We start from the raw sequence: 23955 nt of genomic DNA on the forward strand, positions 1-23955 counted from the left end.
ATCTGTTTCTCCTTGGGTGAGTTTTGATAGTTTGTGTCATTCAGGGAATTGATGCATTTCAGCTAAGTTGTAGAATTTATGGGTGCAGAATTGTTTGTAGTATACTCCTTATTACCTTTTAATGTCTATGATGTCTTTAGCATATCTTTTGTTCTTGATATTAGTAATTTGTGTCTTGTCTTTTTTCTTTGTCCTTCTTGCTGGCATTTTATCAATTTAATGAATCTTCTCAAAGGACTTGCTTATGGTTTTATTTAATATTTGCCACCATTTGTTTTATCAATCAGGGTTTAGTCTGTGTTGATAATTTTGCTTTGTGAACTTGTAAAGAATGTGTATTCTACTAGTGTTGGGTTGAGTGTTCTATAAATTTCAATTAGATCAAGTTGATTGATGGTTATGTCTTCTTGTCATTATGTTAGTATGTTATTTCCTATCCCAGGTAATTTTCCTTGGTGTAAAGTTACTTAGTAGTCAATCCAGCTTTCTTAAATTAATGTTGGTATGGTATATCTTTTTATATTCTCATTTATTTATTTGTTCATTTATTCATTCATTAATTTATATTTATCATGGCCCAGAACTCAGTCTGTGTCATTCATCTTTGGTTCCCAAGTGATATTCGATTCACATTCACACAGAATGAAGAGGGAAAAAAGCTTGAATCTATTCTCAGTGCTATTCACTGAAATAATTTAGAATAAGATGAGGCCTCATTTCTCTCAACTAATCAAAGAGGAAACTGGTATTCACTGTTTGAAAAAAAGGAAGGAAAATAAGCTTCTAAGATTGAACTGACTCATTCAGTGGAGGTCAGGAAACATCTATACACCTCACTTTTCAGCAGGAAAATGCAGATGGATACAACCACATAAAAATTCTGACTTCAGTGCTTGCGGGGAGGTGGTAGGACCAGGCTGGTGCAGTCTGGTGAGAGGAAAATTAATCATGAAATCTCACTGTGGAACATGTAGCCCAGACAGTGTCTCCCACAAATCCATCAGGAGACAAGTATGCCAATATTCCTGTAGGGGTCCTTGAGGCCCATCCCTTGGGGAAAGGAGAAGTCAAGGATGGTAAATGTTAGCACAGTCAGAAATAATGAGCTAGATTTACACACAGAGACCTACAGATCTCAGATATAGCACTGAATAAGAAACTAAGAAACAATGACATTTTGACAAATTAAAAATGTACACAATGCTAGATATTTTTCAGGGTAAATTTAAGTGACTGTTCTATCCTTTTACTTTTAACTACCTATATGATTTTATTTAATGTGGGTTTTTTTGTAGCCAGCATTTAGTTGAATCTTATGTTTTTTTTAAATCCTTATTGATAATCTATTTTTAGTCCATTTACATTTAATGTAACTAATAATATGTTCAGATAAGGGCTTACCATTTTATTATGTCATTTATATTTGTTTCCTCTGCTTTTTGTTTCTCTCTTTCTCATTTCTCCCCCTCATTTGAATTGTTTAAATAAATTTTAATATTGGATTTTAATTTATTAATTGAGTTAAAATTTTACTATTTTTCTTTGTATAACACCAGCTTTTTTTAAAAGATTTTATTTATTTATTTGAGATTGAGAGAGAGAGAGAGCACAAGCAGGGAGGAGGTGCAGAGGAAGAAGCGAACTCCCTGCTGAGCGGGGATCCTGGTGTGGGACTCAATCCCAGGACCCTGAGGTCATGACCTGAGCTGAAGGTGGATACTGTAACTGACTGAACCACCTAGGTACCCCTGTATAACATCAGTTTTTAAAGAGACTGCCCTGTCCCCATAGGATAGTCTTGGTACCCTTGTCAAAAATCAGTTGACTAGGGGTACCTGGGTAACTCAGTTGGTTAAGCATTCTACTCTTGATTTCACCTCAGATCATGACATCAGAGTCGTGCGATCAAACCCTGCATTGGGCTCTGCACTGCGCTTGGAGCCTAATTAAGATTCCCACTCTCTCTCTTTCTCTGCCCTTCCCTCCCCACCCCTCTGCTCACACATGCTCTCTTTCTCTTGCCCTCTCTCTAAAAAAAAAAATCAGTTGACTATAGATGTAGGTTTTTTTTTTTTTTCTGGACTCTCAATTCTATTCCACTGATCTATATGTTTATCTTTATGCCAGTACTACAGTGTATGGATTACTGTGGCTTTGTAGTAAGTTTTAAAATTGGGAAATGGAATCCTCCAACTTTGTTCTTTTTTAAGATTGTTTTGCTATTCTGGGTTCCATTAGAATTTCAGGGTCAGCTTTTCCATATCTGCAAAAAATGCCATTGGTATTTTAATAGGAATTGCATTGAATTTATAGAATGCTTTGGGTGTTCTTGCTATCTTAACAATAGTAAGACATCCAGTCAGTGAACATAGGCTGGTTTTCCATTTATTTAGGGCTTTAATTTCAATAATGTTTTGTGGTTTTCAGTATATAAGTCCCATACCTCCTTGGTTAAAATTTATTCTTGTTTGCTTAAGTCTTCTTGAGGCTATTGTAAATGGAGTTGTTTTCTTAGTTTTCTTTACAGATTGTTCTTTGCTAGTGTATAGAAATACAACTGAGTTTTTAAAAGATTTTATTTAATTTTTTGTCAGAGAGAGAGCAAGCACAAGCAGAGGGACAAGCAGGCTTCCTGCTGAGCCAGGAGCCCAATGCAGGACTTGATCCCAGGACTCTGAGACCATGACCTGAGTGAAAGGCAGACACTTAACTGACTGAGCCACCCAAGCATCCTGAAATACAACTGATTTTTACAGTGATCTCATATCCTGCAACTTTACTGATTTTTATTATTAGCTCTAATAGTTTTTTGAAGATTGTTTAGGATTTTCTGTACATAGAATAAGATCATCTGCAAATAGAGTTTTATTTCTTCCTTTCCAATTCGGATGCCTTTTATTTCTTTTTCTTGCCTAGTTGTTCTGGATAGAATATTTTAGTACATTGTTGAATAGTTGTAGTGAAAGTGGGCATATTTGCCTCATTCTTGATCTTCAGGGAAAGCTTTTAGTCTTTCACTTTTTTTTCCTATTTTTTTAAGATTTTATTTATTTATTTCACAGACAGAGATCACAAGTCAGAGATCACAAGTAGGCAGAGAGGCAGGCAGGGGGGGAAGCAGGCTCCCCGTTGAGCAGAGAGCCCGATGTGGGGCTCGATCCCAGGACCCTGGGATCATGACCTGAGCCAAAGTCAGAGGCTTTAACCCACTGGGCCACCCAGGTGCCCCTTCCCCACCCCCCGCCTTTTTCGTTTTAAAGATTTTATTTATTTAGGGGGCCTGAGTGACTCAGTCGTTAAGTGTCTGCCTTCAGCTCAGGTCATGATCCCAGGGTCCTGGGATCGAGCCCCACATTGGGCAGCCTGCTCAGTGGGAAGCCTGCTTCTCCCTCTCCCATTCCCCCTGCTTGTATTCTCTCTCTCACTGTCTCTATCTAATAAATAAATAAAATCTTTTTTAAAAAGATTTTATTTATTTAACAGAGAGCGCAAGTAGGGGGGGCACAGCAGAGGGAGTGGAAGAAGCACCCCCCCCCCCCCCGCTGAGCAGCGAGCTGGACGCGGGACTCTATCCCAGGACCCTGGTATTGTGACCTGAGCTGAAGGCAGACATTTAACCCACTAAACCACCCAGGCACCCCTAGTCTTCACTTTTAAGTATGATGTTAGCCATGGATTTTCATAAGTGCCTGTTACTATATTGAAGAAGTGCCCTTTTCTAGTTTTCTGAATGTTTTTATCTTGAATAGGTGATGGGTTTAGTCATTCTTTTTTTTCTTAAAGATTTATGTATATATTTATTGGGCAGACAGAGATCGCAAATAGGCAGAGAGGCAGGCAGAGAGAGAGGAGGAAGCAGGCTTCCCGCAGAGGAGAGAGCCCGATGCGGGGCTCGATCCCAGGACCCTGGGGTCATGAACGGAGCCGAAGGCAGAGGCTTTAACCCACTGAGCCACCCAGGTGCCCCGGGTTTTGTCATTCTTTACCTGCTTCGACTGAGAAGATGATGTGTTTTCCTTCATTTTATTAATCTGTGTATTATATTCACCTTCATTTTTTTAGGAAAAGGGAATATATTTTTGTCATTAGACCTCAAATGAATTTAATTTTTTCTTTCATACAATTTCTAAAAATATTCCTTTTTCCTTTACTTTTCTTTCTCTTTATTGAGAAATAATTGATGGGGCGCCTGGGTGGCTCAGTGGGTTAAAGCCGCTGCCTTCTGCTCAGGTCATGATCTCAAGGTCCTGGGATCAAGCCCCACATCGGGCTCTCTGCTCAGCGGGGAGCCTGCTTCCCTTGCCTGCTTCCATTCCTCTCTCTCTGCCTCTCTGCCTACTTGTGATCTCTGTCTGTCAAATGAATAAATAAAATCTTTTAAAAAAGAGAAATAATTGACATACAGCATTGTATAAGTTTAAAGTATATGGTATAATGATGTGGTTTACATATATTGCAAAATAGTTACCACAGTATGTTTAGTTAACATCCATGGTCTCGTATAGTTACAAAAAAGAAGATAAAAAAGAGGGTTTCCCCCCCCCATGATGAGAACTTTTAGGATCTGTTCTCTTAGCAACTTTCAAATAAGCTAGACAGTTGCATTACCTATAGTTGTCATGTTGTACACTAACCCCTAATATGTATTTATTTCATAACTTAAAGTTTGTACCTTTTGACCACCTTCATTTAATTCCCCCATTATCCAGTCTCTGCCTGTGGTAACCAGAAATCTGATCTCTTTATGAATTTTGATTTTTTTCTTTTAGATTCCACATATAAGCAAAATCATACAGTATTTGCCTTCTCTGACATATTTCACTTTACATAATACCCTCAAGGTCTGTCCATGTTGTTTCAAATGGTAGGATTTCCTTCTTTTTTTTTTTTTTTTTTTTTTTTAAAGATTTTATTTATTTATTTGACAGACAGAAATCACAAGTAGGCAGAGAGGCAGGCAGAGAGAGAAGGGGAAGCAGGCTCCCTGCTGAGCAGAGAGCCCGATGCGGGACTCGATCCCAGGACCCCGAGATCATGACCTGAGCCGAAGGCAGAGGCTTAACCCACTGAGCCACCCAGGCGTCCCAGGATTTCCTTCTTTTTATGGCTGGCTAGTATTCCATTACACATATATCACATTTTCTTTATCCATCATGCATTCATAGATTAATTTTGTTTGATTAATTTTCTTTGAACTACTCTTGCATTCCTGAGATAAATTCCCCTTTGCCATGGTGTATAATCCTTTTAATAGACTGCTGAATTTGCTAGTATTTGATTGAGGATTTTTACATCAATATTCATAAAGCATATTGTCTGTAGTTTTCTTTTCCTGTAGTATCTTTTTCTGGCTTTGATATGAGGGCCTCATAGGTGTGAGTTAGAATGTGTTCCCTCTTCTTCTACTTCTTGGAAGAATTTGATAAGGATTGGTGTTCATTTTTCTTTAAATGCTCAGTAGAAATCACCAGGAAAGCCATTTAGTTCTGCACTTTTCTTTGTTGGAGTCTTTTTGATTACTGATTCAATTTCTATATTTGCTATAGGTTAGTTGAGATTTTCCATTTCTTTTTAAGTCAGTTTAAGTGATTTATGTGCTTCTAGGAATTTGTCCATTTCATATAGTTTATCTAATTTATTGGCATACAATTGTTCATAATATTCTTTGCAGTTCTTTTTATTTCTGGAAAGTCTGCAGTAATATCCCCACTTTAAATTCTCATTTTCAGTGTTTGTGTCTTCTCCCCTTTTTTTGGTCACTCTAGCTAAATACTTGCTTGTGTTGATTTTTTTTTCAAAGAACCAACTTTTGGTGTCACTGATTCGATTGTTTTTTATTCTCTATTTCATTTTAATCTCTGCTCAAATCTTTATTATTTCCTTCCTTCTGTTAATCCATTTACATTTAAAGTGATTACCAATTGGGAATGACTTACTTCTTTTTTACTATTTGTTTTCCATTTATTGTATCATTTTGTTCCTCATTTCCTTGTTACTGCTTTCTTTTGTGTTTAATTGATTTTTTTGTAGTGTACCGATTTGATTCACTGCTCATTTTTAAAAATGTTTTTAAGATTTCTTTTCCACATAGGATAAGCCCTGGAGATTATAATTAATATCTTAACTATATAACTTTATTAAGTTTAGTTTGAATCAGTACCATTTCACTTCCATAGCATACAAAGACTTTGTTTGTATACAATTGTCTTGCTGCAACTGTTATTTTTGTCACAACTTAAACCTTTACATATTGTATTTCTATTGACATAGATTTAAGTTTTTATTGTATGTATTGGAATTCCAAATCATATAGCAAACAAAAAAAGGAATCAGAAACCACAAATAAAACAATATGGGCTTTTATATATACCTCTCTACTTACTTCTACCAGTGATTTTTGTTTCTTCATGTAACTTTGAGTTACTCTCTAACATCCTTTCATTTCAGCCTGATGGACACTATTCAGTATTTCTTAAAGGGCAGGTTTACTAATGACAAGCTCTCTTAGATTTTGTCTACTTGAGAATGTCTTAATTGGCCTTCATTTTTGAAGGACAGTTTCACCCAATGTATTATTCTTGGTTGACAGTTGTTTATTTCAGTGTTTTAAATAGATCACCTAACTGCCCACTCGTCTCCTTTGTTTTTTATTAGAAATTGATTGTTTATCTTATTGTGGATCCTGTGAGATGACAAATTGCTTGTGTCTTGGTGCTTTCAAAATTCTCTCTTTTTATCTACTGACTGAATATAATGTAGCTCAGTGTGGATCTCTGAGTTTATCCTATTTGGAATTTATTGAGTTTTTTGATGTTTATCTTAATGTATTTCATAAAGTTTGGAAAGTTTTTGGCTGTTATACCTTCATATAGTCTTTCTGCTTTTTCTCTGTGTTCTCCTTCTGGGACTCCCATATGAATACATTGGTAAGCCTGTTAGCATCCCACCGGTCCCTTTGCCTCTGTTCATTTTTTCTTCTTTCTTTCTGCTCATCAGACTGGATAATTTTAATTGTGCTTTCTTCACATTCACTGATTATTTCTTCTCCCTGCTCAAAATCTACTATTGAATCCCTGTAGTGAATTTTTCACAACCACATTGTACTTTTCAGCTCCAGAATTTCTATTTGGTTCCTTTTTATATTTTCTATCTCTGTATTGATATTCTGTTTTTTGTTGAAACATGCTTCTCTTTGATCACATAGGACCATTGATTCAAAGTCCTTTGTATAGTAATTCCAATATCAGCTTCCTCATGGAGAGTTTTTTTTATTAATTTTTTTTTCTGTGAGTAAAACATACTTGTTTCTTTGCATGCCTCGTAAGTTTTTCTGAAGCTGAGACATTTTGAATATTATATAATGTGGTAACTCTGGAAGTCATATTTTCCTCCCTCCCCAGAGTTTCTGTTGTTGCTTACTGTGAGCTACAGTTATCTGTTTATTTAGTGACTTTCCAAAGGCTTTTTATAGACAGTGTCCTTTAGTATGTGGTCACTGAAGTATCCGTTCTGTAGCCTTAGTGGTCAACTGAGATTTATTGATAGAAATTTACTTAAATGCCAAACTAAGCAGACTTTTTTGTTGTTAAGCATTCCCCTTCTAAGTTTTTGAATGTATTCCAGAGTCCCCAAAATGTTTATTCTTACAGTTTTTGCTACTCAACAGTTGCTGCAGTGGAGGGACAAATACTTGGAGCTCCTAACTCCATTTGGGGGACATCACTCCTTTCTACCTTTACATTTTTAATATGTGTATCTTAACTTCTATTTTCTTTAAAGGTCTACACTTACTTACTATCTACATCATAACCTCTCTTGAATAAGACATGAACCTTAGAATGGAATTTCTTTTTGCATGCTACTTTATACTTATTATCTCTCAATCCTTACAACTTCTCAAGGCAGGTAGTATTATTTCAATTTTATGGGTGAAGATAGTGAAACCTAGAGAAGTTTTCTTAAGTCACAAAGCTAGTGGATCAGTCCAGGATTTCAAAGTAACATCTGATCCCTAGACTCACGGTTTTTCTACCATACCATACTACTTTCCTTGAGATGGCAAACCCTTTCAGACCCAACAAAATAATATTGACAGCCACTGGGACTATTAAGGATGGGATCTTTCTCAAACAGTTGTTACCAGAAGCTATTTCTTTTGAGGGACAATCAGTGACCCCTCTTTTTGGTTCTTTCAAAGTCAGAAGGCAGGAGTTTTACCTCTTTGCTCAAGAAAGGAAGGCCTGAGAAATGAACTCATTTTCCTATAAAGAGGTCCTACTAGAAGGAAGTATGTGACTAGAATTCCTCTGATGAAGGATAATTCTAGAGAAATTTGAGTCTGGTCATTTGGATGAGTAGGATCACTAGGAAGAAGTTTCACTCTCACTTTGCTTCTCTTTCAGGTTTAGAAGCAGTAGACACAGAATTTGACTTCATCAGTAGGATCTATCTACATCATTGTCCCATTAAATCCTATAGGTGTTGCATGTGGATTGTGAGCAGAATGTGATAAAACTGGATGTTTGTGTGTACGTGTATAGCTTGAGATACTTGTATATGTGTGTTTTGCCTTTCAGATCATTCAGTTGCAGTAATCTTGTTGTCAGTTCAGCCCAAGTGGTCTTTTTGTTCCCTTTGTGTGATAACGTGTATAGCATTTCTTTTTCCATTTCAGCCAACATTTATTGTGTACGTACTCTGCATTGTGTTAGGCTCCCTTAGTTTGAAATCAAATAATACTTATTCCTGCCCTTACAGTAAGTTAGGGGTGACTTATTTACTTTTCAACTCTCAAATACTATATAATAAATAACTCCAGTAGAGGTATACCCAGGATACTCTGGAGAGTTGAGAAGCCATCTGAATCAGGTTAGAAGAACAAGAAGGCTTCTTAGGAAGTGAATCTAGAGCTGAGTTTTGCAAGGTCAGTAAAGTAATTCATGAAGTGACTCACTAAATGGATGTTGAATGAGTGAATCAGAATTAGGTGATGCTTGGAGAAGGACATTTGCAGCAAAGGTACAAAAGTAGAAAGACATGAAAAGTATGTAGTATATTCAGAGATTCCTGCATTTGAGTGTGGATTAAGTAAAGGGTCTACTGGTAGGGGAGTGGCCAGAGCTGAGGTGTAGGCATCATTCCGTCTTCACCTTTCTAGATGAAATATCCGTTTACCCTGCTTTCCCCTCTCGTTGCAGTTTACCCTTCCCTGGAGTCTGATGATGATGACCCTGCTTTGAAATCTCGACCCAAGAAAAAGAAGAACTCAGATGATGCTCCATGGAGTCCTAAAGGTGATCCAGTATTCTGTCCTTAAACTCTGTAGGTATGGTTTGGGGAAAATAGGCTGGGGGTAGTTGGGATACATAACATAAGAAGATATGATTCAGTCACTCATTTGTTTATTCAGCAAACATTTGTTGAGTACCACCTGTGTGCCAGGATACTGTGTTAGGTGCTGGAGCAAAAATAGTGGATAAGACACATTTCATGCACTCAGCTCAGCAAAGTCAGAGGTGATGGAGCATGTTTCTTCTGATGTTATATGGCTTGAGGTGAAAAGAAGACCTTGAGCAGATTCCACCTAGCACTCTGAGGCTTCTGAGAAGCTACCATCATCCCAGACCTTTGGTAATACTTTGCCAGATGAGGGAAATTCTGCTGACTGTTGAACTTCACAAGGCCCAAGGCTCCTTAGACTGTCACCTGTACTGCCTGAGAGGCCAGCTCTGAGGAGGGAAGAAAGAATGATCATTGAGTTGAATGTGGTATTTAGAGTGTAATACAAGAATTTTATTCATCTCACTGGTTGGGTGGTTTTCACATTGGAGGGCGTGTCAGTTAGCCTTTGCTGCTTATCAAACTACCCCAAACTTTGTGGCTTAGAACAATGACAGCTGATCATTTCTCATTATTCTGTAGGTTGGCTAAGCTCTTGTTCTAGTCTGGACTGGCTTGGCCTGGGCTGGATGGTCTAAACAGATCTTCAGGAGTCTAGACCAAATTTGGGGTGGCTAGTGCCTTTCTCCATGTGGTTTTTCCTAGTCCACCAGGAAGCCAGCATAAACTTTTTCACAGGAAAGCAGAAACATGTCCATTAGCAAGAGAGGGAAAGCCCCCGTTTGCAAGCACTTTTCAAGCCCCTTGCTGGTGTCATGTTTTCCATTGTCCCACTAGCCAAAGCAAGTTACATGGTCAAGCCTCAATTCCAGAGGTGGAGGTATGGATTACACCTCTCGAGAAAGCGAACTGCAGAATCCTCCTCTGCATGCAGGGAGATGTGAGCAAATTGAAAGCTATTACTGCAACAGTCTGCTGCAGAGGGTGCTGGTACCTCCATACCCATGGGTCCCCAGGATATCCCCTGCTGATTCCACCCATCCTATTTTTTTAATTAATATATAATGTCTTATTTGCCCCAGGGGTAGAGTTCTATGAATCATCAGGCTTACACATTTCACCGCACTCACCATGGCACATACCCTCCACAAAGTCCATAACCCAGCCACCCTATCCCTCCCCCCCCAACCCCCCAGCAATCCTCAGTTTGTTTCATGAGATTAAGAGTCTCTTATGGGGGCACCTAGGTAGCTCAGTCATTAAGCATCTGCCTTCAGCTTAGGCCATGATCCCAGTGTCCTGGGATCAAGCCCCACATTGGGCTCCCTGCTCGGTGGGAGGCCTGCTTCTCCGTCCCACTCCCCTTGCTTGTGTTCCCTCTCTGGTTGTTTCTCTCTGTCAAATAAATAAATAAAATCTTTTTTTAAAAAGAGTCTCTTATGGTTTGTCTCCCTCCTGATCCCATCTTTTTTCATTTTTTCCCTCCCTATCCCCCACGATCCCCCCACCCTGCCTCTCAAATTCCTCCTATCAGAGAGATCATATGATAAATATGAAAATGACATTTTCTTCTATAACCATAGTACCATTTTATGACATCTGAGTAGAGTAGCATTTATTTTCTCATATCATTTGGTACCAAATCCTTATTCAAATCCCCCCCCCAAATTGTACCAAAAATATCTTATTTGCTTATTCAAACCAGATTCTATTCAAGGACTAAATTGAATTTTAAAAAAATTAAAAAGGCATTTTGTGGGGCACAGTTGGTTTTGATTTGTATTTCCCTGATGATGGGTGATGTTGAGCATCTTTTCATGTGTTTGTTAGCCATCTGGACGTCTTCTTTGGAAAAGTGTGTATTCTTCTGACCACTTCTTAACTGGATTATTTGTTTTTTGGGTGTTGAGTTTGAGTAGGTCTTTGTAGATTTTAAGATACTAACCTTTTATACAACATGTCATTTGCAAAGATCTTCCCACATTTCGTCAGTTGCCTTTTAGTTTTGTCAGTTGTTTCCTTCACTGTCCAGAAGCTTTTTATCTTGATGAAGTCCCAATACTTAGTTTTTGATTTTGTTTCCCTTGCCTCTGGAGACGTGTCTACTAAGAAGTTATTGCAGCTGAGGTCAAAGAGGTTGTTGCCTGCATTCTCCTCTAGGATTTTGATGGTTTCCTGTCTCACATTTAGGTCTTTCATCCATTTTGAATTTATTTTTGTGTATGGTGTAAGAAGGGGGTCCAGTTTCATTCTTTACATTCTTTTTTCCATTGTATATTCTTTCCTACTTTGTTGAAAATTATTTGGCCATACAGTTGTGGGTCCATTTCTTGGTTCTCTATTCTGTTCCGTTGATCTGTGTGTCTGTTTCTGTGCCATTACCCTGCTGTCTTGATGATTACAGCTTTGTAATACATCTTGAAGTCTGGAATAGTGATACTTCTTGCTTTGCTTTTCAACATGCCTTTGGCTATTTGGGGTCTTTTCTGGTTCCATACAGATTTTAGAATTGTTTGTTCCACCTCTGTGAAAAATGCTGGTGTTATTTTGATAGGGATTGCATTAAATGTGTAGGTTGCTTTGGGTAGTATAGACATTTTAACAATATTTGCTCTTCCAATCCAAGAATATGGAATGTTTTTCCATTTCTTTTTATCTTCTTCAATTTCTCTCATAAGTGTTCTGTAGTTTTCAGCATACAGATCTTTGCCTCTTTGGTTAGGTTTAGTACTAGGTACATTATAATTTTTGGTGCAGTTATAAATGGGATTATTTCTTGATTTCTCTTTCTCCTGCTTCATTATTGGTGTGTAGAAATGCAACAGATTTCTGTATGTTGTTTTTATATCCTGTGACTTTGCTGAATTCTTGTATCAGTTCACAATTTTTTGATGGAGTCTTTCAGGTTTTCTACAGAGTATCATGTTGTCTGTGAAGAGTGAAAGTTTGACTTCTTCCTTGCCAGTTTGGATGTGTTCTATTTCTTTTTGTTGTCTGATTACAGAGGCTAGGACTTCTAGTACTATGTTGAACAACAGTGTAAGGGTGGACATCCCTGTCATGTTCCTGACCTTAGGGGAAAAGCTCTCAGTTTTTCCCCATTGAGGATAATATTAGCTTGTGGGTCTTTTGTATGTGGACTTTACAATGTTGAGGTGTGTTCCTTCTATCCCTACTTTGTTGAGGGTTTTTTATCAAGAAAGGATGCTGTGTTTTGTCAAGTGCCTTTTCTGTACCTATGGAGAGGATTGTATGTTTTTTTATGCTTTATTTTATTAATGCAGTATATCACCTTGATTTGTGAATATTGAGCCACCCCTGTGCAGCCCAGGAATAAGTCTGACTTGATCATGGTGAGTAATCCTTTTAATGGACTACTGGATTCCATTAGCTAGTGTTTTGTTGAGAATTTTTGCATCCATGTTCATCAGAGATATTGGTCTGTAATTCTCTTCTTTAGTGGGGTTTTTGGTCTTGGAATCAAGGTAATGCTGGCCTTGTAGAATGAGTTTGGAAGTTTTCCCTTGATCTCTGTTTTTTGGAACAGTTTCAGAAGGATAGGTATTAATTCTTTAAGTGTTTGGTTCAGTTCCCCTGGGAAGCCATCTAGCCCTGGACTCTTGGGGTTTTTTTTTGTTTGTTTGTTTGTTTTTTTTTGAGATTTTTGATCACTGATTGAATTTCTTTGCTGATTATGGGTCTGTTCAGCTTCCCTTTTTCTTCCTGTTTCTCATTTGGTAGTTTATATGTTTCTAGCAATGTATCCATTTCTTCCAGATTACCCTATTTGTTGGCATATAATTCCTCATAATATTCTCTTATAATTGTTTATATTTCTTTAGTGTTAGTTGTGACCTCTCCTCTTTCATTCGTGATTTTATGTATTTGGGTCCTTCCTCTTTTTGATAAGTCTGGTTAAGGGTTTATGAGTTTTGTTAATTCTTTCAAAGAACCAGATCCTCATTTCGTTTATCTGTTCTACTGTTTTTTAAAATTTCTATATCACTTATTTCTGCTCTGATCTTAATGATTTCCTTCTGCTGGCCTTAGGTTTTATTTGCTGTTCTTTTTGCAGTTCCTTTAGATTTTCTCAATTCCTGAGGATGGCCCGTATTGCTATATACTTCCCTCTTATGACTGCCTTTGCTATGTCCCAAAGGTTTGGGACTGTCATGATTTCATTTCCCTTTGCTCCCATGTATTTTTTAATTTTTTCTTTAATTCCTGGTTAACCCAGTCATACTTCAGTATGATGCTCTTTAACTTCCACGTGTTTGTGGTCTTTCCAAATTTTTTCTTGTGCTTGTCTTCAGGTTTCATAGTGTTGTGGTCTGAAATATGCATGGTATGATCTCAGTCTTTTTGTACTGTTAGAGGGTTGATTTGTGACACAGTGTGTGATCTGTTCTGTAGAATGTTCCATGTGCACCCAAGAAGAATGTGTATTCTGCTGCTTTATGATGGAATTCTCTGAATATATCGGTTAAGGCCACCTGGTCCAGCCTGCCTCTCAAAGCCATCGTTTTCTTGTTGAACTTCTGCTTAGATGATCTGTCCATTGCTGTGAGTGGGGTGGTTTATAGTCTCCTAATATTATTACATTATTGTCAGTGAGTTTCTTTGATTTTGTTGTTAATTCACTTACATATTTGGCTACTCCCGATTTAGGGGCATAAATAGTTACGTTTGTTAGATCTTGTTGGATAGATACCTTTATTGTAATATAGTGCCCTTCTTCATCTCTTATTACCGTCTTTGGTCTAAAATCTAGGTTGTCTGGGAGTGCCTGGCTGGTTGAGCTGGTGACTTAGTCAGTTAGGCATCTGACTCTTGATTTTTGGCTTGAGTCATGATCTCAGGGTTGTGAGATCAAGCCCCACATTGGGCTCTGTGCTGGGCATGGAGCCTGCTTGGGATTCTTTCTCTCTCTCTGTCCCTCCCCCTCCTCCAAAAAAATCTAGTTTGTCTGATGTAGATATGGCTACTCCAGCTTTCCATTAGCATGGTGGATGGTTCTCCACCTCCTCACATTCAGTCTGGAGGTATCTTTAGTTCTAAAATGAGTCTCTTGTAAGTAGCATATTGATGGCTCTTATTTTTTTTTATCCATTCTGATACCCTGTGTCTTTTAATTGGAACATTTAGTCTATTTACATTCAGAGTAATTATTGATAGATATGAATTTGGTTGCCATTGCATTACCTGTAAAGTTCTTGTTCCATTTTAGTCTTTGTTGCCTTCAGTCTCTCTTTCCTGCTCAAAGTGTCCCATTTAATATTTCTTGCAGAACTGGTTTAGTGTTCATGAACTCCCTTAGTTTTTGCTTGTCCTAGAAACTCTCTATATCTCCTTCTATTCTGAATGACAGCCTTGCTGGATAAAGTAGTCTTGGCATATTTTTCCCACTTAGCAGTTTGAATGTATCATGCCACTTATTTCTGGCCTTCTGTGTTTCTGTGGACATGTCAGCTGATAACCTTATGTGTCTACCCTTGTAGGTTAAATAGCTTTTATCCCTACCTTCTTTCAGAATTCTCTCTTTATCTTTGTATTTTTCAGGTTTCACTGTCATGTCTTGGTGATGGCCTGTTTTTGTTAATTTTGAGGGGAGTTCTCTGTGCCTCTTGGACTTGAATGCCTGTTTCCTTCCCAAGATTAGGGAAGTTCTCAGCTATAATTTGTTCAAATAAACAAACCTACTACCCCTTTTTTCCTTTGTTCTTTTTGCTTCAGATCATTTTTGAACAAATACTGCCTTTAAAGAAGGGACTTGAGCCCCCTGAATTGCTTATTCTAGAATCTGCATGCTACGTATACAGAAAGGTTTTAATAATAATAATAATAATAATAATAATGTTTTAATAATAACAATAACAACAACAGCAGCAGCAGCAGCAGCAGCTAACCAACCAAGGAATCTTCAAATCTAGGTTGGTACCACTACCACCTCTTTTTTTCTGTGACATTGACTTTTTTCATTAATTAAAAATAGAATAGTACAATAAATTCCCATACAACCACCACTAACAATTAATAGTTATCAAGATTTTGCCACGTTTGATTCATCTATTAGTTCCCTTTTTTCAAAATTGTTCTTTAAAGCACATCCTACATATTTTGTCATTCCCTGCTCTCAATGTACTTTACTGTACATCTCTAAAAAATACATTTTCTCATATAACCACAATCCTGTTATCACACATAAAAAAATTAGCAATAATTTGATAATTCCTGCACATTATCTAATCCTAAATCCATAATAAAATTTTAATTGTCTAACCATAAAAAGGTATTTTTACAGTGGGTTTGTTTACATAAGGATCTAGCAGAGTTCGCATAGCATTTGGCTGTCATGCCTTTTGAGTCTCTCTTAATCTAGAGCATACCCCCTTTTTTGTTTTGTGCTATTTATTTCTTATAAAAAGTAATATAATTGTCCTATGACCCATCCCACCTTCTAGATTTGTTTACTTCCTTGTGACATTGTCTTTTTAATAACATTAGGGCAGTTATCTTGTAGAATGTCTGACTGTTTTCTCATGGTATCATTTAACTCGTTCTCTTATCTCCGTTTCCTAAAAACTGGAAGTAATATGAACCACTTACTTGATTTTAGATCTTTGGCAAAACTACTTCCAAGGTGATGCTGTGAATTTCATATTGCATTGCATCAGGAGGTACATGAAGTCAGCTGTCTCGCTATTAGTAATAATGAAGTTAATACTTAGTTAAGGAGGTGATATGATCTCACCATTGTAAAGTTAGTTTTTTCCTTGTTGAGACTAGCAAGTAGTATGTATGTAATAGTTTGGTACTGTGTCACTATCCAGGTCCCTAGAATCAGTTGTTTTATTAGGGCTTACAAACCTGTGATTTTCCAATTTTGTCATTCTTTCTACATTTATTAGCTGGCATTCTTCTGTAAATAGGAGCTTTCCTTCATCATCTGGGGCTCTTTGGTAAAATATACTTACTGTGTAAAATGTGGGATAAATAACTGTTTTTTAAAAAATAACTCCTTTTTGATTCAAGGTTGTTAAGGCACTATAAAAGGGTTATACAAGAAGACAGTCTTCTTTAGGACCTCATAGCCTGTTGGGCTGGCAAAATAACATGTGCTTAACAGCACGTCAAAGTTAGGGAATGAGACAGGATGGTGTGGTGCTATATATGAAGTGACTGGTATACATCTTAAGTTCAGAGAGGGAGAGACCAATGTGAGCAAGACAGGTCCTAGAGGTTTGTGTACAGAAGTTTGATTTCAGCTTACCTTTGAAGGACAGTCAGGTTTTGAAGATGTGGCCAAAGGAAAGAGGGTACTGTAGGTAATGTGGATGGTGAGAATGAAAGTAGAAAGAGGATGAGCTGTACATATTCTGGAGATAGAATAAGGAATCCATTCTGTCTAGAAAAGCTGAGAATATGGATGTGGAAATAAGGCTGAGGAGGTGGGTAAGCCAGGAGCAGGACATGGACAACGTTAAATGCCAGTTTAGGAAACTTAACTTTTATCCTATAATCATTGTATGCTTTGTGTACTTTGAGCATTTGTAAATTAGCTTCTTACCTGATGGGAAACAAAATCAGACTTTATAAAAAGCTAGAAGCTGGGAGACTGATGAGACCACCTTTGGGGGAGGCTCAGAGGTAGGGAATATGCTTGACATTCAGATAATTGTTTTCATCCTGTTTCCTCTGCAGCCCGTGTGACCCCAACTCTACCAAAGCAGGACCGTCCTGTGCGTGAGGGGACCCGGGTAGCTTCCATTGAGACAGGCTTGGCTGCAGCAGCTGCGAAGCTAGCCCAGCAGGTAGGTGCTGACACCCAGGCAGTGACCCTGCTACTGATCCCAGTTTGCCTTTAGGACAAAAACTAGAAATGTCTCAGAGGCTGTTGTTGGGAGCCAGCGGAGACCAGGCAGGCCAACTTCTCTCTGTCCTTGAATGAGAACATTTGCCTTCAGATGAAGCCCTGAGGAGGTTACCAGCTGAGTATATTTGAGTTCTCAGCCTCCCAATCAGTATCAGAATTTGTTTTTTGGGGAGAGGCTTTCCTTTTCCTCTATACCAAATATTATTTTTTTAGTTTAAATTCAATTAGCCAACATATAGTACATCATTAGTTTCAGATGTAGTGTTCAGTAATTTATCAGCTGCGTTTAACACCCAGTGTTTATCATATCATGTACCCTCCTTAATGCCCATTACCTAAAACCCCACTCCCCCATCCAACTCCTCTCTAGTAGCCCTCAGTTTATTTCCTATAGGTAAGAGTCTCTAATAGTTTTTCTCCCTTTCTGATGGCTTCCCATTCAGTTTTTCCTCCCTTCCTCTATGATCCTCTATGCTAGTTCTTATAATCCATGTATGAGTATTTTGCTTGGGTCATGGTTGACATTTTTTATTTTGTTCTCTTGTTCATCCATTTTTCTCTGGGCAAAATGACTAGAAGGAGGAATTCACAACAAAAGAAAGAACTAGAAGTATACCAAATATTATTGCCTTAATATTTACCCCCTACTTTCTAAGAAAACTTTATCCACTGGTTCTTGTCCTAAAGGGTCACTTCACTAGAACCAACTTGACCTCCTAGCAGGTTACAGTTTGCAAAGTTCTTTAATGTGTATACTGTACTCAGCAACCCTGGGAACAGTTAGAGTTGAATTTTTTGATTCTCTCCTTATTAACATCCCCTTGGCTCCTTAGGCAACATCCTATTGCTTAGAGCATTTACTGAGCATCTGTTTTCCGCTAGGTACTTTCATGTACAATGTTTTGTATAATCTGCCAGTGGCCCTGTTCAATAGGTGATATTTTCATCATTTTGCAGGTGAAGAAAATGAGACTCTCTTTAAGTGACTAGTCCAGGATAATACAGCCAGTAAATGGAGGAGACAAGATTCAAACTCATATCCTCTAACTTCAAATTTCCTGTTACTTGCTACTTCAATAAAATAGTTAAATGTTTATATAATTTAATAATTATATCCTATTTAAATAAAATTTAATAGAATGATGTTTTTAATATGCTGTTATATGGAGCTCTAGAGTTGCTTAGAAATGTCTCAGTGGCTGTTGTTGGGAGCCAGCAGAGACCAAGCAGACCAAGCAGGCCTTCTTTGACCAGAACTTCTGTTATGTATATCCTGGTGCCATCTAAGATGTAATTTGGTAAAAAAGGGAGGGAGGGGGGTTTTACTCTTTTAAATAAACAGATAAATTAATTAAAGGTGTGAAAACTACTAGTGCCTCCTAAGGAGTTCACTTCTGTTCGGTTTGGTCAGGGATGACCTCAAAGAAGAGAATTTGAAATTTGGAAGTGGTTTGGCAGGCTCAACTTTTAGAAGGAACAGGAGGCATCCCAGGAGAAGGGAAATCCTTGGCAAAGCACCCAAGGTCCTGTTAATTTGGTCTGTATTCACCTCTCCTCCCTAACCTCCTACCAGCCCCTCATACACGTGCTTTGCACCAGCCATACTATTGCACTGTGGTGCTTGTAGTTCACTTAGTGTACATCACACTGTCTCATGCCTCTGTGCCTTTGCACAGTTTGTTCCCTCTGCCCATTGGGGATCATCCCTTTCAGATGCCTTACCTAACACTCTTTCATACCACCTACCACCAGTTTATTTCAGTGGCTTTCTGTGCTTTTGTAGTATTCTCTCATGGTACTTGTAAGTATGCTTTCCTGTGTCCCCTATTAAACTGTGAGTGCCTCAAGGGTGGGGGTATATCTAATTTAACTTGATATCCCCACTATACTAAACATGTGTTTAATCCATGTTGGGCGAGTGAGTGAATGGATGCATGAATGAATGAGCAGATCTTTCTGCATTGGAAGCTGCATGTTGGGAACTGGAATAAGATAGATTCAGATTTAAAAAGGGATTGTAGAGCCAGCCTGCCTGAGTTCGAATCCTCACTCTACCACTTTAGCACATTACTTGATTTCTCTGTGCCTCAGTTTCCTCATAAACTTTGAGGATTAGATGAGGTAATGTGTGGGAAAGCTGTGAGCATGGCACTTGCCACAGAGCAAAGTACTATAGATGTGTTAGTTTTTCAGTGTTATCATTATGGATTGGGTAAGTATGAATGACCAAACATGAATGTCAGATATGCTAACAGGTTTTTGAGCAAGGATTGGCAAGGTGTAAGTGGTCCTGTCCTAAGATGGTCTAGTCTTTAGTGAGGGAATCTGGATGAATTATACAAGGAGATTGGCAATGACAATAGAAAAATTTAGGCTATGTGATTGAGGTGTGAATAGATAATTTCTGGATTCAGGTGAGAGAAATGGGGGCAGAAATGTACTTTCTGGTATGGGTGGAATAGCAGTGTGGTTGAGAAAAGAGATTCTGAAGCCGGATGGCTTAGGTCTGAATCCAAGCTTGGTCACATATTGGTCCTATAACCTTGGAAAAATGACTTAATCTCCCTGTGCCACAGTTTCTTCTCCTAAAAATGGGATTTTCATTCTTTCTTCTCATACTTCTTCTGAGTATTAAATGAGTTAAATTATAGAACAGTACCTGGCATGTATTACTAATATTATTATTCTTATCCCCCAGAAATTCCTATGATAGCCACAGCCTGTCAGATCTTCCGAAGGCAGGAGTAGGCCCGTGTTGCCAAGGCAAAGAAATGTAATCACTGAGTTGGTCTGTGTGGCTGTGTAGCATTTCAGAAGGTGAAGTCGTTCACATGCTCTCAGCACCACCTTTCCAGGTTCTCAGGGCTCCAGATGCCCACTATACAGGTACCCACTACACAGTGGATAGTAGATCCATAAAGCAATGGATGGATGAAATCCAAGATATTGGGAGAATTGACACAACTCCTTATTCATCCCTCCCATCCAGAATTGAGGTTTTTAAGACCCAGCGACCTGGAGGATTGCCAAGTCCTCTATTAAAAGAAAAGACCAGCAAGAGGAAGAGAAACCATTGTAAGAGATGAACATAGAATAACAGTTTTCCATTTGTTGAGTACTTATTATGTGCTATGAGTTTTTACACCATTATTTAATCTTTCTGGCAACCCTAAAAAAACAGATTTATTTTGCCCATTTTACAGATAAGGCGATTGAGATTCACAAAGGTTAGTAAGTAACTTGACAAGGGTCATCCCATTTAGGGAACACAAACCTAGATTTGAACCCAAGTTTCTTTCATTCCAAAGCTACTACTCTCTCACACCCAGAGGTCCGTTTTTGAGAAGTGTGCACAGTGGGTATTCAGTTAGACCTGGCTGAATCCTAGACCCAACAACTTTTCACCTGTGAGGCTTTGGGCTCAACTTAATATCCCTGTACCTCAGTTTTCTCCTCTATAACCTGAGGCATTTTCCTTCTCATGGCTACTATGAGGAATAAATGAAGTATACAGTTAGCCCTTTTACAACATGGGTTTGAACTATGTAGGTTCAAACATAGATTTTTTTTTAATTATAGTAGATTTTTTAAATTATAGTAGTACTATGAATGTATTTTCTCTCCCTTATGATTTTCTTAATATTTTCTTTTCTCTGCCTTACCTTATTATAATATTACATTTAACATAACAAAATATATGTTAATCAACCATTTATGTTATTAGTAAGGCTTCCAATCAACAGTAGGCTATTAGTAGTTAAGTTTTAGGGATGTCAAAAGTTAAAATGTGGATTTTTCGCCCACATGGGGGGGCAGTATCCCTAACCCTTATGTTTTTCAAGTGTTAACTGTACAAAGGGCCTTAGCTGCTGTCATAAATTCAGCTATTCTTATTAGAAGTGTCCATTGTCCACTTCATAAATGGCAGTGCTAGGACCAAAACCCGTCTCTGAATTCATTTACCCTTTTGTTACCCCTGTACTGATTCATGGCAGTGGTAACTTAAGGATGGATGGTACCAAAGAGATGATCTTAGGTGTTAGAAGCCCTGTGCCTTGTGTATACATACATCCAGGCTAGACTTGGGGTGGGGGTGGGCTGCAGGACCACATTGACCAGTGTCTAGTTTCCTTTCTGGGCAATTCTTTTCTTTTCTCCACTTCTGAATTTTCTCCTTCCACCTGGCTTGTATTTCAGGAGCTGCAGAAAGCCCAAAAGAAGAAATATATCAAGAAGAAGCCTTTACCGAAGGAGGTAGAACAGCCTCGCCCTCAGGAGTCCATTCTCAATGTGGCAGCACCAGCTCCAGCTCTGGCCACTACACCCCAGCTTCTCACCTCCTCCTCGCCCCCGCCTCCTCCTGAGCCTAAACAAGAGGCCCTCTCAGGGAGTCTTGCTGACCACGAATATACTGCTCGTCCCAATGCCTTTGGTATGGCCCAGGCGAACCGCAGCACCACACCCATGGCCCCTGGTGTCTTCTTGACCCAGCGGCGCCCTTCAGTTGGCTCCCAGAGCAATCAAGCAGGACAAGGTATGATGGCCATATGGTTGCAAAACTGAGAAGGATCTTAGGGTCACCAGCTCCAAACCCTAAGCACTCTGATAGATGGGAATACCTGGGAGGGATACTGATGGCCAACCTCATATGCTTGGATTTGATCTCTTAGGCCATGAAGAGACATTAACTGGTGCTAAACAGAGGAATTTCAGGTGTGGGTTTAGAAGGAGCCTTCTGGTAACCAGAGGGTGGGCTGCAGGTGGGAAGTCTAGGGAGGAGGCATATACATAGGTTCAGGCTGCAGTGAAGAGAGGCTGAGGCTATAGCAGAGGGAACAGAGAGGGAGGGGATAAATTGATCAAATACGGAGGAGGTCACATGGGACCTGAGAGATGATTTGATGTGTGGAGAGAGAGGAAGAGGTGATGGGACGAGGGCTTAATCCCCCCTTTTCCTTACTTTGGCCCTCAAAGCCCAGTCCCTAGAGCATGCAGCTCAAGGGTAGTGAGGTCAGTGTGGCCTTGGGTAATGAGGATGGGGTTTTCTTTCTTTTTTTTGAAGATGGGGGTTTCTAATGAAAAAAGGCCTTGGGGATAGCACCTTCTGGGACACCAAATATAATCACTAACCAGGCTCTTAGCTAATAACAGTGCTCAGGATAAGAGGACAGGGAGGCATAACCACAGCCCCACAGAATTTAGGAAGAAAAATGATTGGGACCAAAGAAATCTGAGGAAAAGGAACCAGATAGACTAACCAGGGGGTTAATAGCTGCTGCGGGAGGTCATAGGAAGAACCAAGGCATGTGGTATTGGATGGAAGTGGTTAAGGAAGCCTTCTTGCCCAATATGTGCTGGAGCCAGCATAAGGATGGGGAGACTCTGTGGGCAGAGGAACAGAGGAGGGGGGCAGACTGAAGATAGTTGATGCTGGAATTGCTACTAAAGCCAGTGCCACAGCCTTTTATTTACCTCTCTTTTCCTCACAGGAAAGCGTCCTAAAAAGGGTCTGGCCACAGCAAAGCAGAGACTTGGCCGTATCCTGAAAATCCACAGAAATGGCAAACTACTTCTGTGAGCCCCCTCATGTCCTGCCCCTCACCCCTTCACCCCCATTGCCTTCTCCATTGTCAACTCTCGGGGCACTCCTGGATCCTTTCTGCCCCGGACAAGGTGCTGAGGCGCATTGTCCTGCTTTCTTGGAACTGACCAAAGGCACGGACTCCCCAACGGGCTCCTGCACCAACTCCCCTAACTCCCTTCCCTACTTCCACTAAAGCATCCTGCCTTCTCCATACCTCTGAGTAGCAGTGAATGGGAGAGGTTTCTGGCTGACTAGAGCCCTCTTTTCTGCTGCTCCAGCCCATTTCCTTTTTACCAGCCTTGTCTGCCCTTTATTCTTATTCCCACTTAAAGCTGGAAGACAGGTTCAGGAGAGGCATAAAGTGAGCCTGGGTCCCTTGTTCTTTCCCTAGTCATGAAGTGGGACGCCCAGTGCTCAACACTTGCTGTAGCTCCCACCCTGTCTCCAGAAGCCTGTCCATGTTTCCTTCCCCTTTTTCCCCCTAGCCTAGTGGACATGTCCCATTCCAGACTTGTTCTTGGGAGAAGGGTCTAGCCTCCGCCCCCTCTTGCCAAATGCTTCATGAAAATAAAGAGGAGATTCCAGAGTCTCCTTCCTGCCCCACCATGGGCCATTTTCAGAGGTGGACTTGAAAGGTTATGGGCTGACTTGACTCACCTTTGGGAAGAAGAGAGATTTCTATCACTTCTCAAGGTGGGGAGAGGACTGACACCCAAGCCTTTGACCATGACTTTGGAGCCCACTGGAGGAAGCTACTTTCAGGTGGCTATAGATGAGGTCCCCTGTCCCAGGGTGAGCTTCAGGGATTTGCCTGGATTTTGAGGTCCCACAGAACATTATCCACATGGCTGTAGCTGGGCCCCAACAGGTGAAAAACCATCTTCCAAAAGTCTGAGAGTTCCTACCACTGAAGCAGATAACCCTGGCCCTATGTACAGCCTGCTCTCTTCACCTGTACCACAGAGCACAGTCTGGACCTTCTGGAGAGGATGTGACAGGAGAGCTCACCCCTGGGTTCTCCATCAGGAGCCTCCCTGCTTCTTTCCCCACCTGAGGTCTTGGTCTGAAGAAGACCTCAGAACTCACATCTTCACTTCTTGGCCTTTGTGCTCCCAGACATCAGGTCAACGCCCAAGCAGAGTGCAGATGCACTACTCGG

The 23955-nt window shown here is 39.5% G+C and overlaps 1 protein-coding gene across 5 annotated transcripts in view; it reads left to right on the forward strand.

The window, feature by feature from the left end:
* The window catches only part of PHF8 (PHD finger protein 8), a 93925-nt gene extending 70677 nt beyond the window's left edge, over positions 1–23248 (forward strand). For 4 of the 5 annotated variants that reach the window (XM_032847990.1, XM_032847988.1, XM_032847989.1 and 1 more), the window contains 4 exons: positions 9198–9293; positions 17041–17150; positions 21410–21746; positions 22702–23248. In XM_032847990.1, coding sequence (XP_032703881.1) covers positions 9198–9293; positions 17041–17150; positions 21410–21746; positions 22702–22790 — 632 coding nt within the window. In that variant the 3' untranslated portion in view covers positions 22791–23248. Of the gene's footprint in view, positions 1–9197; positions 9294–17040; positions 17151–18169; positions 18314–21409; positions 21747–22701 lie in introns of those variants that run through there. The other variant, XM_032847991.1, reaches the window with a different exon arrangement.
* The last annotated feature ends 707 nt before the right edge of the window (positions 23249–23955 follow it).

The sequence above is a fragment of the Lontra canadensis genome, unplaced genomic scaffold, assembly GCF_010015895.1.
Source record: "Lontra canadensis isolate GAN:19392208 unplaced genomic scaffold, GSC_riverotter_1.0 scaffold197, whole genome shotgun sequence".
In the NCBI taxonomy this organism is placed as follows: domain Eukaryota; kingdom Metazoa; phylum Chordata; class Mammalia; order Carnivora; family Mustelidae; genus Lontra; species Lontra canadensis.